The sequence below is a fragment of the Hyperoodon ampullatus genome (genome assembly GCF_949752795.1).
Source record: "Hyperoodon ampullatus genome assembly, chromosome: 2".
Lineage (NCBI taxonomy): Eukaryota > Metazoa > Chordata > Mammalia > Artiodactyla > Ziphiidae > Hyperoodon > Hyperoodon ampullatus.
In genome coordinates, this window is record NC_136915.1 from 104,957,296 (window position 1) to 104,975,330 (window position 18,035).

An 18,035-nucleotide genomic window follows, 5' to 3' on the forward strand; every position below is an offset into this window, starting at 1 on the left:
TATAAATTAAACTTTATCATACGTGTGTGTGTATGGGAGAAAAAACATAATATATATAGAGTTTGGTACTATCCAGGCTTTCAAGCATCCACTGGGGGTCTTGAGATGAATTCCCTGTGCATAAGGGGGAACTGTTGTATTTCTGTGGAACTATAATTTGAAGCAACATGTATTTTTTGGCAAGTTTCAGTCAAGATTTAGTTATAGTTGCTTTTGACTACACAGATGTGATAGATTTTCTATTTACATACAGATGTTTTAGTCATTTATAAAGAGTACTGTGAAGCTTTTTCTGCATTGTTTTACTTTAAGGAAGGTAGGTACCTATTTGTAATTTTTTATCTTCAACGCAATACCAATTCTGATACTTGCACATTTTAGAGGAGGAGAAAAAGGATGGGAAATTCCAGCAGTGCTCTCTATGTATGTTAAAAGAAAAGTAACATGCCCAAGGTGACTCATTTGGTAAATTGAGTGAATTATATTTTACATTCATAGTTCCAAGGGAAAAATTAACAGTGTGTGTGTCTGGATGGAGGTCTGGGGAAGAGGATTTTTTTTTGGCTGCGTTGGGTCTTCTTTGCTGTGCACAGGCTTTCTCTAGCTGCGGCGAGCAGGGGCTACTCTTTGTTACAGTGTGTGGGCTTCTCTTGTTGTGGAGCACGGGCTCTAGGCGTCTGGGCTTCAGTAGTTGAAGTATGCAGGCTTAGTAGTTGTGACACGCAGGTTCTAGGGTGTGTGGGCTTCAATAGTTGTGGTGCCTGGGCTCGGTAGTTATGGCTTGTGTGCTCTAGAGCTCAGGCTCAGTAGTTGTGGCGCACAGGCTTAGTTGCTCCGTGGCATGTGGAATCTTCCCGGACCAGGGATTGAACCTGTGTCCCCTGCATTGGCAGGCGGATTCTTAACCACTGCGCCACCAGGGAAGTCCCTGGGGAGGAGCTTTGTTTAACTTGGATTTGCTCTTTCTACCTCTCTTGAGTTCAGTTCACTTGTTAAACTTATCAGTTGAGAAGAGTAAGTTAACTTACTTAACTTTTACTTAATCCAAGGATAAGTCTTGAGAATTACCAAGTTGTTCTTTATAGTCTTCACTTCTTTCCCCCATTTTAGATGCTTCTTGATATGATGGATATCTTTTAAATAACAGTAGATGAAAGCAAGAAAATATTAATGGGGCAGAAAGCACATACGTTAGTCATATGCAGTGCAATCATCTTTACTAATTGTAATGCAACACTGCAGTAATCCAAATAACATTTTAAAAAAATTGTGACTCTGGAAGAATTTTTCTAGCACTATGATTTCTCTTATAATTTGTTTGATACTTGATTGTTTTCTGTCAAAAAAGAAAATGACTGAAAAGATCATTTCTCCTGGGTTTGAGAGATGTCGGGATGGAGGAATAATGGAAAAAAATTTTCCTTTAGGTAATCAAAGACACCAGAGATCTCATATATGACATTTAATTTAGCGGCTATCACTTAATGAAATAGAGTTTATTTCTTCAGCAGAGGTTATAGAGTGATCTGAAGAGTTCCTGTTGCTTTGTGGATGCCACAATGAGACATTAATGGACTAAAAGTCATTATATTTAGTGATTAATTAAAATTAGATCCTCTCTGCAAGTAACCATCCTTTTATATTAAACTCAGTGGTAAACTCTGAGCCCTTTTAAAAAATTGGAATATGAACATGTATCAAACATGAGTTGGATGTTAATTTTCTGCTTGGTTTTTTTTTTTTTTTTTTTTTTGCGGTACGCGGGCCTCTCACTGCTGTGGCCTCTCCCGGTGTGGAGCACAGGCTCCGGAGGCGCAGGCTCAGCGGCCATGGCTCACGGGCCCAGCCACTCCACGGCATGTGGGATCCTCCCGGACCGGGGCATGAACCCGTGTCCCCTGCATCGGCAGGCGGACTCCCAACCACTGCGCCACCAGGGAAGCCCTCTGCTTGGTTTTTTAAACCTTATTTCTCAGAACATCTAATGTAGTAACACTTATCAGATAGATGGTCCTAGGCAAGGTAGTAAGTAAATAATATACATTTATTTTATTTAATCATTGCAATAACTGTGTGAGGAAAGACTATTTGCTGAATTTAAACCCAGGTAACTTCTTGAAATTTTATTCCTTATAAGTCAATATAAATCATTTCTTTTAGGAAGCAAAAGGAATGTTTCTTAAATGAATGTGATTCTGTTAAAATCCTAATGAGTAAGTTTTGACTTAATGTTTTTCTTTTTAAAAATAATAACATTTATTTTTTTAGGAAAGGTGGTTTTAATTTGTGGTACTTTTGTCAGACTTCTTCAGAAGTGACCTTTGTAGACCACTATTTAGTTAGGTTGTTAAATGATGACCAGGGCAGTGGCAGCTTCAGATTATTGTCAGGTGAGTTATTGTCAGCTGCTCATTAGGATCATTAAGCTGATGTACTGGGTAAACAAAGTTATTTGTGAGGTCATAGAAGTTAAAGGAGCTTAGAGATGGAATGGGTGACTTTACAAAATGAGCCTTTTAACTCATTAAAAGAGCAGAAGCAATATTTTGTCAGTTTTGGTCCACCATTTCTGAGGGATCATCTTGTAATGAGTAGCAATTAAGTATTTTCCAATAAAAAGTTGTACCTTTTTATTGAGTCATGAGGTCAGTTATTTGCTTTAGAGATTCTGTGATTGGGTTTGTGAATAAACTGTATTTTCCTTTAGAACAATAGTCACATCCACGTTATTAGTAGCAACATCTGTAGTATTTATATAATGCATATTGTGGTGGACTGAGTCTTGTCCCCCATCAATTCACATGTTGAAGCTCTACCTTCCAATGTGACTGTATTTGGAGACAGAGCCTTTAAGAGGTAATTAAGATTGAACGAGAGGCCCTAATCAGATAGGGCTGGTACCCTTAAAAGAAGAGGAAGAAACACCCAAGCTCTCCCCCTGCACATGCACCAAGGAAAGGCCATGTGGGTATGATATAGTGAGAAGGTGGACATCTGCAAGCCAGGAGGAAGGTGCTCCTTTAAAAACTGGAAGCTTGATCTTGGTCTTCAAACCTACAGCACTGAGAAAATAAATTTTTGTTGTTTAAGCGTCCTAGTGGATGGTGTTTTGTTATGGCAGCCTGAGCAGACTAATAAACGTGCTCTATGCCAAGGACTGATTTAAGTGATTTATGTGCACTATGAGACAGGTACTATTATTATTGTTCCCATTTTACAGATGAGGAAACTGAAGCACAGTTAGGGTTAACTAACTTATTCAAGGTTGCACAGCTAGTAAATAATGTAGCCAGAATTTGATTACAGGCAGCTTAGTGCTAAGGTTCATGCTTCTAATTGATATTTTGTTCTGCTTCAGTAAACTTTAAAGATAGAAGAAAATTAATACCAGCACATGGGAAAAATCCATATGACAAAATTACAGTGAATTGGTAGAAAAGTGAAAATGCAATCTGTATTATTTTCAGTAGTCAAAATTAGTTGCTTATACTTTTAGAAAAATTTTTGAGTGGTTAACATTTTTTTAGCAGCCAAATAAGCTAAGTGGGAATGGATCCTTTATTGTTTATTTTGTCTTACATTTTTAGACATGTAGTTAGTTTATTAAAGGATTAATAAAAAAGAGTTTGACTCTGTTTCCTACTTGCTCTGTTCCTTTTCTGCATCTCATATTCTTGCTAGTGAGTATGATTTGAGATTTTTTTTTAAAAATCTGTTTTTAACCTTTTTATTTAAATAGAAGAAGTCTAAGGGAGGAGTCATAGTTCTGAGTGTCTCATTTGACCTCCCAAATCAGTATGCCTTTACAGAATCAGAATCTTAAGAGTTGGGAGGAACTTTAAAAGTCTTGTCTATTACTATAGGAACATATAGGCAGGTATTGAACTCTTAAAATATTCTAGATTATAAGGAAAACAATTTAAAATGTGTCCATTTCCTGTCTCTTAGCCTTGATTATTAAAACATTCTTTTATATGGTAACTGAAATCATATTCCTCTGACTTTTTTCTAGTTTGTCCTTGGCATCAGAGAATTCTTTATGTACAGATAACAGAAGATCCATTTCAAAATGGCTTAAACTAAAAAAGAAATTTAATCAGCTCAATGATGTTCTAGAGTAGATCTGGTACCAGCTAAGCTTTTTTCTTTATTTCTTTCCTCTATTTTCCTCTTTGTGTTTTTATCTTCAGGCTGGCTTCCTAGAGGGATGGCTGCAGCAACTTGAAACTTCATATCTTCCTACTAACACATCTATAGAAAAGAGAACACTGTAGAGAAGAGAGCACTTGGTTTTCTCAGAAACCACCTTGTTTCTTGTTTATCTGGGTCTTGTGTCCAGCCTTGACCTGAAAGCTATACCCAGAGGGTTGGGATAGATTCCTTTGGTTTTGCCTAATTAGGGCTCAGCCCTGGAGCTTGTGAGTGGGAAGAGGAAAATGTTGATGGACATAAGTTATCACTGGTAATAATTTTTCCAGCAGTGATTAATAGTCACAATGAATTATTTTTACTTAGATATCCTGGAGAATTGAAAGATTTTTGTTAGGAATAGATCTTTTTGCATTTAAAAGAATTTTGATTTGGAACAGAATGTTACTTGATCTTACAATGCTTTTTGAAGTGCACCTTTTATTTTCAGTGTATGTGTGTATGTATAAATTCTTCTTGATATTTATAACTTGCTAATGATTTCTAATATTTTGTTGAGGGTTTTGCATTCATATTTTGGGAAGGACATTGTTTTATATTTTTCTTGAACTATCGTTGTCTTGTTTCAGTATCAGTGTAATATTGGCCTAATAAAATGAGTTTGGAAGTGTTCTCTGCTCTTCATTTTTCTGGAAAAGATTGTGTGCTGTTGGTTTTATATTTTTCTCAAGTTTTTGATATAATTTGCCAGTGAAACCATCTGCATCTGGAGCTTTTTCTTCTGGGAGATTTTTAAACTACAACTTCAGTTTATTTCACATCCTCTATAAGGGCCATTCGGTTTATCTGTTTTACCTTGGGTTAGTTTTGGTAGTTGAAGATTTTGAGGAATTGGTCTGTTTCATCTAAGCTACTGATTTTGTGTGCATAGAGTTGTTTGGAGTATTATCTTGTTACCTTTTGAATATCTGTGGCAGCTGTAGTTATAACCCTCTTTCATTCCTAATATTGGGTAATTTATGTTGTTTTTTCTTTGTTTGTCCTGCTAGAAGTTTATCAATTTTATTGATATTTTCAAAGAAGCAGCTTTTGGTTTCATTGATCTTCTGTATATTTCCTTTATGTTTTCAATTCTTTGATTTCTGCTCTTTGTTATTTCCACTCTTCTGCATAATTTGGGTTGCTTTTGTTCTTGCTTTTCTAGTTTCTTGAAATAGAAGCCTAGATTATAGGTTCATGATCCCCTTTTCCAATGTAAGCATTTAGTGCCATAAATTTTCTGACGTGGTGCTTTAGCTGCATCTGAAAGATTTTGATATGTTGTGTTTTCATTTTTATTCAATTCAGTATGTTTTAAAACTTCCCTTGAGTAAGTTGTTTAATTGCTAAATGCTTAGAGATTTTTCTTTTCTCTTTCTGTGACTGATTTCTAATTTAGTTTCATTACAGTCAGAGAATATACTTTGTGCCATTACAATTCTTCTAAATTATTTAAGATTTACTTTTTGACCCAGAATATGGCCTGTCTTGGTGAATGTTCCATTGGTGCTTGAAAAGAATGTTTATATGTGTAGTGACTGTTATTGGGTGTAGAATGTTCTGTTAATGTCAGTTAGATCTCATTGGTTTATGGGTTTGTTCAGACTTCTTCTGTTCTTGCTGATTTTCTATCTAGTAGTTCTGTCAGTTACTGAGAGGGGGGTGTTGAAGTTCCCAACTCTAATATTGGATTTCTTTCTTACTCCTTTCAATTCTGTCAGCTTTTGCTTTATATATTTTGAGGTACTCTTGTTAGGTGCTTACACATTTAGGATAATTATATCTCCTTGGTAGGACCACCAAAGCCCTAATACCAAAACCAGACAACGATATTACAATAAAAGGGAACTACCAACCAATGTTGCTTATGAACATGGACACAAAAATCTTTGACCAAATTAGATTTATCTTAGTAAATCTAATTCAGCAATATGTAAAAAGAATAATACCTCATGACCAAGTGGGGTTTATCTGAGGAATGTGTGGTTGGTTTAACATTTGGAAATTAGTCAATATAATTGAAGATATTAAGGGACTAAAAGAGGAAAATTCTATGAGCATCTCAGATGCTGAAAAAGCATTTAACAACACTCAATATCCATCCATAATAAAAACTCTCAGCAAACTTGGACTGGAAGGGAACTTTTTTAGCCTGATAAAGAGTATTAAAACACACCCACTCACCCACACACACAAGAAAATTCTAGGGAATCTACCAAACAACAATAAAAAAGTACTAGAATGAAAACAAATTTAGTAATGAGGCCATATGATACAAGTTTGATATACAAAGTAAATTATATTTCTAGATAATAGCAATAAACAGTTGTAAGTACAGTTTTAAAATAATATCATTTGCAGTAGCATAAAAATATGAAGTATATATGGGTGAATTTAACAAACTATGTGCAAAGTCTATACACTGAAAACTGATTATTGAAAGAAATTTAACCTTTTAAATTAAGGAGAGAGATGCCTTTATGAGTTGGAATACTTGGTATTGTTGAGATGTTAGTTCTCTTGAAATCCATATTTAGATTTAAAGCAATCTAAGTAAAAATGACCTTTCCACATAAATTGATAGGCTGATTCTAAAATCTGTATGAAAACACAAAGCATGTACAATAATCAAAATAATTTTTAAAAAAGAACAAAGTTGAAGGATTTACACTACTTGATTCTAAGATTTACTGTAAAGCTTCAGTAATGAGGAAGTATGATTTTAGCATAAAGATAGACATAGAGATCACTGGAAAAGAATAGAAATAGAACTGCACATACATTTTTAATTGATTTTCAACAAGGGTGCTTTCAGTGCGTTATAGGTAAGTCTTTCCAGTAAGTGGTGTTGGGTCAGTTATATATTCATGTAGAAAAATAAAAACCTTGACTCTTCAACATTGTATACAAAAATGAACTTGAAATGATCTAAACAAAAAAACTAAAAGTATAAAACTTCCAGTAAAAAATATTTGAGAAAATCTTTGTGACCTTGAGGTGAGCAAAGAGTTTTTAGAATACAAAAGGAATAAACCATTAAGGAAAAAAAATTGATAAATTGGGCTTCATGAAAATAAAAAATTTCTGCTTTCCAGAAGACATTAAGGAAATGAAAAAGCAAGCCCCAGAATTGGAGAAAATATTTGTGATACATGTATAAGGATGTATTCAGAATATATAAATAATTCACCAATAATTCACCAAAGAAAGTAAATGAATAGCCAATAAGCACATCAGTCACCAGGGAAATTAAAATTCAAACCGCAATGCAAAATCCTACATACCGAGTAGCATGAATAAAATGAAAAAGACCAACAATGTCAAATACTGAGAAGGATGATGGAACAACTAGACCTCTCATACATTGCTGCTGGGAGTATACAGTGGTACACTCTGGAGAGCAGTTTGTCAGTCTCTCATAAAGTTAAACACAAACTTACTATACCCCCCAGCAAGCCTATTCCTAAATATTTCCAGGATGCTCATGAGTGAGATCAGATAATAGTTTTATTTTTCTTACTAAGTTATATTTTTGCATCAATGGTATGCAAAATTCATTAAGTTGAATTTTAAGCTTTCTTTTCCTATGTTCTATCAAAATTTATGTCGAAGTTATCATCCTTAAAGTAGAATTTATTCTATGAAACTTCTAGAGTGTGATACTTTTATAGTGCATAGCTCTTTGAAAATTTCTCAATTTCCTGTTTCTTGGTCTGCTTATCTAGATTTTCTATTTCCTTTTTCATAAGTCAAAATAATACCTATTTTCTTAGAAAATTGTCAATTCTACTCATTTTCAAATTTATTGGGAAGATATGGCTAAATTAGGCTTTTGTAAAAAATAGTTTTCTTAATTTCCTTTGTATCTGCCTTTTAATATACTCTCAATTCCTTTTTTTGTGTTTTTATATTCACATTAGACTACTTTTAAAAAATCAGTTGGTCCTAGATTTATTGTATAGTTATTTTCATAGAACCATCTCTTGAATTTATTATTTTGACAGTTTTCTTTATTCCTAATTCATTTATTTCTTTAGCTTTTCTGATTCTTCTACTTCATTGCTCAAGTTTATCATTTTTCTTATTTTCTTAGTAGAACATTTTCATTTGTTCTCATTAAATAGTATACAATTTTTAAGTTATGAGTTTTTCTCAGAGAACTGGTTCAGTTGACTCCTATGTTCTCATAATAAATCTTTATTAATGTTTTATATATTCTGTTGTGTCATATTTTAATTCTTATTTGACCCAAGGGTAGTTTTAGACCCTTTAATTTTTTCCAGTTGAAACCTTGAGTTGTCTAGATAAACACTCACAGTGATAGCCAGTAATTTCAGTTTTGCCTTTTTCTTCTTTGTGCTGTTTAGCTCGTGGCACAAACCTCTCCTTGTGCAACCAACTAGAATTGGTATAAATATGTGGGTCAGGCCTTTTTCCATTTCAGAGTAGTCAGCACCTTAGAGGAGCATGCAGTTACAGAGCTAAATAAATAACTAGAGAACTGAGCATAACTACCTATAAAAATTGAAATAAGAACAAAAACAGGGACTCCTAAGGATTTAAAATAAGGATGATAAATATTGTGGACAAAATACAAAAATAAAAAGAGGTACATATTTAATTCAGATGATTATGCAAGAGATAAGGATATACGGATGACTAAATGGCTTGATAAAATTTTTATTATCTTAATTAAAAGCTGAGGAACAAGAAAAGAAAAAGGAAAGTATGTCTGTAATAACCCAGTTAATATCAACATGAAGGGAACTGAGTGGGGAGAAGACCAAGGGATTTATCAGAGTGTAGTGTAGTACTTGTTTTATTAGTGGGAAGATATACTTCTTGATAAGTTGAAGAAATTTTTAGGAGCGCATGAATAAGAAAATGTGATATAGGTTGAGGACAGTCATGATAAGAACAAATTTGTGTAGACTTAAACCATCACAAGAAAACACTATTTATTTAGGAGAAAAAGGAATGGAATTAAAAAGGAAAGAAAAGAAGGAATACTAAATGGAAAATGTGAACCTAAGTAGTGTCGGATGCTGACTCCTAAAATATCACCAAGATAACTTGTTGATAAGACAAAGCTGAGTTTAATGCTTACCATGGTAAGGGAGATCACTACCTCACCAGAGTCATAGTAAGCCTGTCAGACGAGGAAGGACAAAGTTGAGATATATATTGAGATTTTAAGTCTTGTTTAACAAGGGCCTTTCAGTTGGAGAGTTATGGTTGATTACATCTTGGTTATGATTGGGTAAGGATCATGATATAATAGTTTCGGATTGGTGAGTGGAGAATTTAGAGGCAAGAGGTTTAGAGTTTTAGAGCGTTAGTCATCATTTGATACTTTCTGTTAAAGAGTTGATGAATCTTTCAAGAAGTTCCTGGAATGAACAATAACTTATTTTGCAGCTTCTCTCTTTCTGAGCAAGAGTTTCCTGGAAGAGTAAACTCATGTTGATCAAGACAGTGTAACAGTAAAGTCATGTTAATGTAGACAATAAGCTGTATGGGTGATTTTCATTCTCAGAAGGTAGAAATAATAGTTGAATTCCTGGGGTTAGGGAGGACCCAGCTGCTCCATGTTATTTGTTCTTTTACTACACTACTAGATTTGTCTTGCTAGTATCTTATTCAGGATTTTTGCAGTTATATTCATTAGTAAGATTGGCCTGTTCTGTTTTCTTGTGTTTACAGTATCTGTTCTTGGTATCAGTTAGGCTAGCTTTGTTGAATTAGTTCCTCCCTCCCTGAAACATTTTCTTTTCAGACCAAGATGATCTCTTTCTTGAAGATGGGTAGATCTTACGATTTTGATTTTCTCTGCTCACATTTTATTTTATGACTTCTTTTTAAATATGTTCTACCTGCTTTTTGATTGTTAAGGACTATTATAGTTTATATTCCATCACGGTTATATAGCCTTGTTATACTTTTGTTATTATTTTAAGTATATTTTTCGCCCTTTCTATGAATTTACCAAAAGAGTACGGTTCCTGGTTGTCTTATGACTTAGCTTATCATCTTGAACCACTGTCGCCATTTCTTAAATTAATCCTCTTTATTTTTTTCCCCCAGTCTATCTCAATTAAGGAGATAGATATCTCATTTTCTGACCAGGAAGAAAATTAAGGAGAATTATAATTTTAGTTTTCCTTTATCTTCCTATTAGTTATCAATGTGTCATCTTTAGGAAAATGTTTTAAACAATGTATATTATCTATTCTTATGGAAAAGTGAACCATGTTGGGTATTTTTTTCATCCTTATATTTTTACTTTGATTTACTTTTTTAAAATAAATAAATAAATTTATTTATTTATTTTTATTTTTGGCTGCATTGGGTCTTTGTTGCTGCACGCGGGCTTTCTCTAGTTGCAGCGAGCAGGGGCTACTCTTGGTTGTGGTGTGTGGGCTTCTCATTGCTGTGGCTTCTCTTGTTGCAGAGCACAGGCTCTAGGCTCACAGGTTTCAGTAGTTGTGGCACACGGGCCCAGTAGTTGTGGCTCACGGACTCTAGAGTGCAGGCTCAGTAGTTGTGGTGCATGGGCTTAGTTGCTCCACGCCATGTGGAATCTTCCCGGACCAGGGCTTGAACCCATGTCCCCTGCATTGGCAGGCAGATTCTTAACCACTGTGCCACCAGAGAAGTCCTGATTTACTTCTTAAATATAAAAAATTAAAATAGACCTTGTATGAAGGGCATCTTTTTAATGACATTTTCCCCCCATATATAGGAAGTTCACAAATGGGTGCTACTATAGTAGATGCTTTGGATACCCTTTATATTATGGGACTTCATGATGAATTCCGAGATGGGCAAAAATGGATCGAAAACAACCTTGATTTCAGCGTGGTGAGTATACAGTTCATAATTTATTCCATTGACTATGAAAAGACACTGTAACAATAGTTTTGAGTGTTATACTAGCAGTTTAAGGAAATCCTAAGTCCCCCTTCTTCTTTTGCGATTGTCAGTTGTTCAGTTTTTGCGTAAAATAATCACCCTTTCTCACCATTTTCCTTTTCCTTTTCTTACCCTTATCATTTAACGTAATGTATTGCATGTGTTAAGGCAAGAGTTAGGGAAAAAAAAGCACATTGAATTAGAAACATCAGGAAACCGTAAATTACTTTATAAATATTGTTTTATTATTTTTTAAAGAAATAATGATTTGGTACCATTCTTTTAAACATTTTTTTAAAAATCTATTTTATTTTAAAACTGAAGTATAGTTGATTTACAGTGTTGTGGATTTGGCACAGTTTTGAAGAGCCTTCATAGTTATGCACATGCTCATCCTTCCAGCATTCTGGCATAGTTGTTAAGTAGTGCTGCTTAGGTTTGAAGCCCAACACAGCCACAATTCTAGTGCTATTTGGGAAACCTACCTATAAGTAAGTGCTACTTATTCTTTCTAAACCTGTCATAAAATTGCTATCGTATTGCAATATTGTGAGGATTATTTGAAATAATCTGGTACATATTAAGTGTTCAGTAAATGTTAGCAATTATTTTCATTGTTACCAGTTTTCACCTAAAAGATGTGTGGACTATTTTGTCATATTCATTTTCATCTTTCATGATATTTTTACTTTTCCTTCTGACTGTAGTGAGAAGCCACTTCTTATGTATTTTTCTCTTTGGCAAACTCTGTATCATTCAAACTCTGTATCATTAGCCTTTCCTGATGCTAATTAGACAAAAACTGATTACTTTCTTTTATATTATTTTAGCATTTTGGACATAGCTCAGAACAGTTTTTATTATCAGGTTTAGGTTTGGCTGTGAATGACAGAAAATCTAGTATAAAATAGCTTAAACAAGATACATGTTTATTTCTATTTCATGCAAGTCAAGTACAAAGATAAACAGTTTAGGGCTGGTTTGGGTAGCTCCTCGATGACCAAGGACCTAGGATCCTTTGTCTTATTATTCTGTCAACTTCAGTATAAAGCTTCAACCTCATGGTACAAGATGATTCCTCAAAATAAGGTGGATAAACCTTCCAGTTGCATAAAGGAGGAAGGGATAGAGAAAAGATATGTGACTGCTCGGAAGTTGGTTACCCCATTTTTGCTTGTGTGTTATTGAGTGAATCTAACTCATGTGGCCCCACCTTACTGTAAAAGGGGATTGAGAAATGCAGGGTTTCCCCTGTATAGTTATGTAGCTCTTAGAGATTATGTACTTCAAGGTCATGAAGATATATTCTTGTATTTAATTCTAAATGTTTTAAAGTTCTGCTTTTGCATTTAGGTCTTTAGTGCTTATATAGTTGAGTTTGTGGGTAGGTTAAGATAGGCAACTATCAATTGATCCTAGCACATTTATTTCTCTACTATTTATTCATGCCACATTAATCATGTATTAGTTATATCACTCTATTCTTTTCTACTGGCTTTTCTCTTTATCCCTACATCAATATTTTAGCAGTCTAAATATTTATTATAGTCTTAACTAGTTTTATAAGAAAAGCTTAATATCTATAGCTGAATCTTGATATCTGATCTTATTCTACTAGGAAATTATCTTAGCAATTCTCAGTTCTTTGCTCTTTTAAGCTCTGGAAAAACTGTTGAAATTTTGATGAGGATTGAATTCAATTTATAGAGTAATTTGGAGAGAATTGGCATTTGTGAACCTCAAATACTCCTGTTTGTTAACATGGCAGCTTTATTATGCCTAATAATTTGTTGGTATATCATTGTGTCAGTTGGCTCAATCAAGAACCAGAACTGTACAGTTTTTTTAATTAGAGGATTTAGTGTTTAGAATTGTTAACCAAGTAATGGGGCACTGAAAAGACAGAAAGAGAACATTGTAGTATTACAAGAGGTAGTAACTACAATAAATGGCTGCCATGCCTGGAACTGTGAGAACAATGGGGAGAGGTTGAGATCATTAAATTTTACTAGCTTGGGACTCTGTTTTTGATACCTTAGGAGTTCTTAAAAGGGGCTTCTCAGACCTGGGACTCAGACCTCTGAGGAGTGGGTACCTAGTTAGAGCTTGGTATCTCTAAAGGGCACAAGGAGGCTGATTTGGGGAATGTGTCTGTGGCAGGGGAACTGTAACCTGGAACCAACTGCCACTGCCAGGGTGAAGAACCATGGCTGGTTTGACACTGTCAGAAACTAGAAGTAGACTGGAAGGAATAAGTTCCTTTTTCTTCCTTCAGCTTTGTATTATTTTTGTAGAACCTTCTATCATCAGCACAGCTTATAAGGAAGCCAGATGCATTTGAAGAGTTCTAGTTTCAGTATACCGAAGTAGAGTGTAGAAGGATGGATTTGAAGCTGAGAAAAAATAACTTAATAATCAGCACAGTCATTTTCCATTCTTTCACTTTTACCCTTTCTGTGTCGTATGTTTTAGCTGTATATTTTACATATAGTGCGTATTTAGATTTTGTTATTTTTATCCAGTCTTGGAGTCTTTTAACTGTTAAGCTTTAAATATTTACATTTAGTATAACATATTTTTAGAGTTGAATCTTCAATCATTGTTTTGCTACCTATATTATTATTGTCCTTCTCATTTGCTTTTATTTTCTGTCTATCTTATTTGGATTAAATTACTTCATGTCTCATTTTCCCGCTACTAGTTTGACTTTATACTTTCCATTTCCATTCATTTTGGGGTTACCCTTAAAATTTTAATAGGTATACTTACCAAAGTTTAAAATTAATCATTTTCTCTATCCTTCTTCTGAAAAACATAAGGATCTTAGAATGTTTTAATTTAGCTCATCTCCCTCTTGTCTTATGTGTAATTGTTGTCTAGTTGGTCCCAACTTGTATTTGAAACTTCCAAATTAAGTAATTAATAAATAAATAAATATATTTATTGAGTGCCTTCTCTGTGACAGACACTGTTCTAAATCTATGGATACAGGAATGAACAAAACAGAGTCTTATCTCTAGTTTATACTAGTTTCTATTCTAGTTTGAGGAGAAAAGTAGTAAATACATATTCAAGATATATTGAATATAGCATGTCAGATAGTGATAAGTGCTTACTCTTAAAGAAGAGTAAGTAGGATTGGAGTAAGTGGTGGTGAGAGGTTGCTATTTTATATCCATTGGATATTGAAGGTGACGTTTCTGAGAAGAGACCCAAGGGAAGCCATGTGGATATGAGAGAGCCAAGCTTTCTCCTAATAGATATTATAGCTGAGTATAGAATTAGAGGTTGATGATTATTTTCTCTTAACCTTTTAAAGATACAGTTCCATTGTCTTCCTGTTTCTGTTATGCTATTGAAAAGTATGCTGTCAGTTTAATATTTGAAAGGTAATCTGTTTTCTTTCCCCTTGTTTTAATATTTTCTTTTTTTTGCTTTGTTTTCTGTAATTCCATTACCATTCTGTATTTAGACTATTCCTTAAAGGACTCATGTTTTATCAGTCTGAGGACTTTTGTTTTCATCAATTTAGGAAGATTCTCAGTCATTTCTCCTGTGAATAATGCCTCTCCCTCAGTCTCTTCTTCTCTCCCTCTAGAAACTTTTCTTATCTTCTGTCTCTTGTGAGGGAAGGTATGAATTTTACAAATAAGAATTATATAATATTCATATGATAAGTGTTAATTGGGGAAATAGTACAGAGTAAGGAATATTAGTGATGAGGGATTACTTCACAATTTTATATTGTGTGGTCAGAAAAACTTTCTAAGTGAAATTTGCTTAGAGATCTGCAGGTAAAGTATAAAGACTGACACAGAAGTGAGTTTGACAGTTCTCAAACAGCAGGTAGACCCGTTGGGTAATAATAAAGTGAGTCAGAGGGACATTGGTAGGAGATGATGTCAGAGAGGTTGTGGGGAATCAGATTATGTTGGGTCTAGTAAGTCATTTTACTCTGAGTGTAACCAGAAGTCACTGTAAGGTTTTGCACAGAGTAGTAACCTATGCTAACTTAAGATTTAAAAGGTTCACCACTGTAACTATATGGTGCTGAATAAGTCGAGTGCTGAGAAGAGGGTAAAGATGAAGTCAGGGAAACTGGTTAGATGGTATTATTGTTCTAGTGAGTGGAGAGAGGCCCTCTCTCCCTCTTGTCCTTCCTCTCTATATTTAGTGAATGTCTACTATGTACCCTGCAGTATGCTATATATTGGGAATATATGAAGTAGTATAAACCACTTTGCTTTCAAGGATGGGGTAGGATAACAGTTATGTTATTAAAAAATTACATTATATTGTGAAAATTTTATATTAGAATTATGCTTGTGTTAGCAAATGATGTCTTCTGCCTATGAATGTTGGAAAGACTTCAAGGTAATATATATTTCCTTTTAATTTTTACTTAAAAATTAATTATGAATGTTATTTTTCTATTAGTCAATTTTGTATATTCTGTGGATTCTTTGATTATTTTCTTTGCCACTTCTAATTTCTTTCCATGCATTAGAATCTTCTTCAGCAATATCTTTATCTATATCTAAATACAAACCTATAGACTCTATGTGGTAGGGTTATTAATACTGCTATACTTGTGGCAAATTTCCTTCCGTTTGTTGTTCGCCTTTTAATTTTGTTCATGATTTTTTTTCTTATAGGTAATTTTCATTATGGGGAAATTCAAGTCCTTCTATCATTTGTTATCAATGCTATTGATTTTATGCTTACAAAGTACCTGCTTTCTCAAGGAAGTATAGATATATTGTCACATTTTTTCTACTTTTTTATTTCAGTTTTCTTCTGTATTTACTTCTAAATCATTTGGATTTCATATATATATATATATTTCATATATATATATATATGAAATGAGCATCCAAATTAAATTCTTACCTAGGAGTCATTTTTTTCAACATTATTAATTGAAAAACCTATCATCTTGCCATTATTTTCTGGTACCTCCTTTAACATTGATTAAGTTACATATACTAGAAAAACATTTAAAATTCATGAGGAGAGATAGAAGTAAAAATGGATGTTATAGTTGTATATAGTTATGTTATAGTGTAGTGATTAGAACAGAAAGGGACGAGTAGAGAGAACACTATTCCAAAATTCAAGAAGTAGAGGCTTTCATGAGGGAGAATAGTCAATAGCATCAAATATCTTGATAATTTCACAATAATATGTAAGGCACATGAAAATGGCCCATTGGTTATGGCAATTAGGAAGCTGTGCTGACAGCAATAGAGGAGTTACAGTAACATTAACAAATGGGAGGTGAGATTGCAGTTGCATGAGAAACAAAGACATAGAAAGTGGAAAAAAACATTCTTCCCAGCATGTTTGTGAGAAACATATGAAGGATTGAAGATATTTTGAAACCTTTACAGCTTTATGTATATGTGAATATTTTCAATATGTTTTCACAGAATTCAGAGGTGTCTGTGTTTGAAGTCAACATTCGATTTATTGGAGGCCTACTTGCAGCATATTACCTTTCAGGAGAGGAGGTGAGCAAAATCAAGTGATATGTTGTTTGGGGAGAAAAGGTTGTAAATGGAATTTAGTAAAATGAAAGATTTCCCTAGCATCATGTCGTCTTTTTATTTTTTTAATAAATTTATTTATTTTATTTATTTTTATTTTTGGCTGTGTTGGGTCTTTGTTGCTGCACACAGACTTTCTCTAGTTGCATTGAACAGGGGCTCCTCTTTGTTGCGGTGCGCGGGCTCCCCATTGTGGTGGCTTCTCTTGTTGCGGAGCACAGTCTCTAGGCATGTGGGCTTCAGTAGTTGTGGCACTTGGGCTCAGTAGTTGTGACTTGCGAACTCTAGAGTGCAGGCTCAGTAGTTGTGGAGCACAGGCTTAGTTGCTTCGTGGCATGTGGGATCTTCCCAGACCAGGGCTCGAACCCGTGTCCCCTGCACTGGCAGGCGGATTCTTAACCACTGTGCCAGCAGGGAAGCCCCATGTCATCTTTTTAAATTGTCCAGTATTGAACTAATCTACAGGTTTGCTGAAATAACTAGATCTTCAGGTAGAGCTCTGTTTCTTGGGAATAATGATTTTTCCATTTTGAGAATCTCAGTGAAACAAATTCATCACAGATCCTAGCATTATATACACTGTGTCTCCTCTGTAAGAGTTATCCTTCTCCAGGATTTGCCATTTCAATTAATTACATTGTTGAAACAAAAGTAGAAAATATATTAATAAGATTAGAATTAAGGAATGAATCAATAAGAATGAATATGGATCCTCCTAAGTCCAAAAATTAATTAATATAACTGCCTATTTAGAAATTGAATGCAATTTATTGCTGTAAATTAAAACAAAACAAAACAACTCTGAGTTCTCCTTTATGGAAGTCTTGGTGTAATACAGACAGACACACTTGAGACTTACGGTGTTGGGGAAGTGGGTGTAGGAAATTGCTTTTTACTACTCAGATGGGTTAAAGAGTGGGCTTGGAGAGTGCGAGAAAGAGAAGCTAAAGGAAGAGGTTATAGTCATTTTTGTTTTGTTTTCTTGGCACATAGATTTAGTTGATTTGTTGGTCTAAATGATTGTAAGATAGCTTTGTAAATTTAAGAAAACTCACTTTTTATTATATGTATTGTAAAGATGGATTTTTATATTGTCTTCAGTTTTTATTTTTTGTGTTTAACTTTAAAGTGGTCATTTTTAGGATTGTTTTCCCCTTATGGCTTCTAGATGTTGGTCTTTAGAAAGCCTTCCCTAAGGCTGTATCATTACAAAACAAATATTTCCTTTTTCTTCTGGATTTTTATGATTTTATATGCTTATATTTAATTATGTCATCTATCTTTTTGTGTGCTTTTGTGTGTAAAGAGTGAGATACCCATGTACGACTTTTTCTGTAGAAGAAATATGTTTGAAGATGATGGTATTTAATATATAATATTAGATAAATA

At 34.0% G+C, this 18,035-nt stretch overlaps 1 protein-coding gene across 1 annotated transcript in view; it reads left to right on the forward strand.

The window, feature by feature from the left end:
* The window catches only part of MAN1A2 (mannosidase alpha class 1A member 2), a gene marked incomplete at its 3' end in the record, with an annotated part of 137,438 nt that overhangs the window by 45,490 nt on the left and 73,913 nt on the right, over positions 1–18,035 (forward strand). The window contains exons 4-5 of the mRNA XM_079726582.1: positions 10,931–11,049; positions 16,530–16,610. Coding sequence (XP_079582708.1) covers positions 10,931–11,049; positions 16,530–16,610 — 200 coding nt within the window. The remainder of the gene's footprint in view (positions 1–10,930; positions 11,050–16,529; positions 16,611–18,035) is intronic.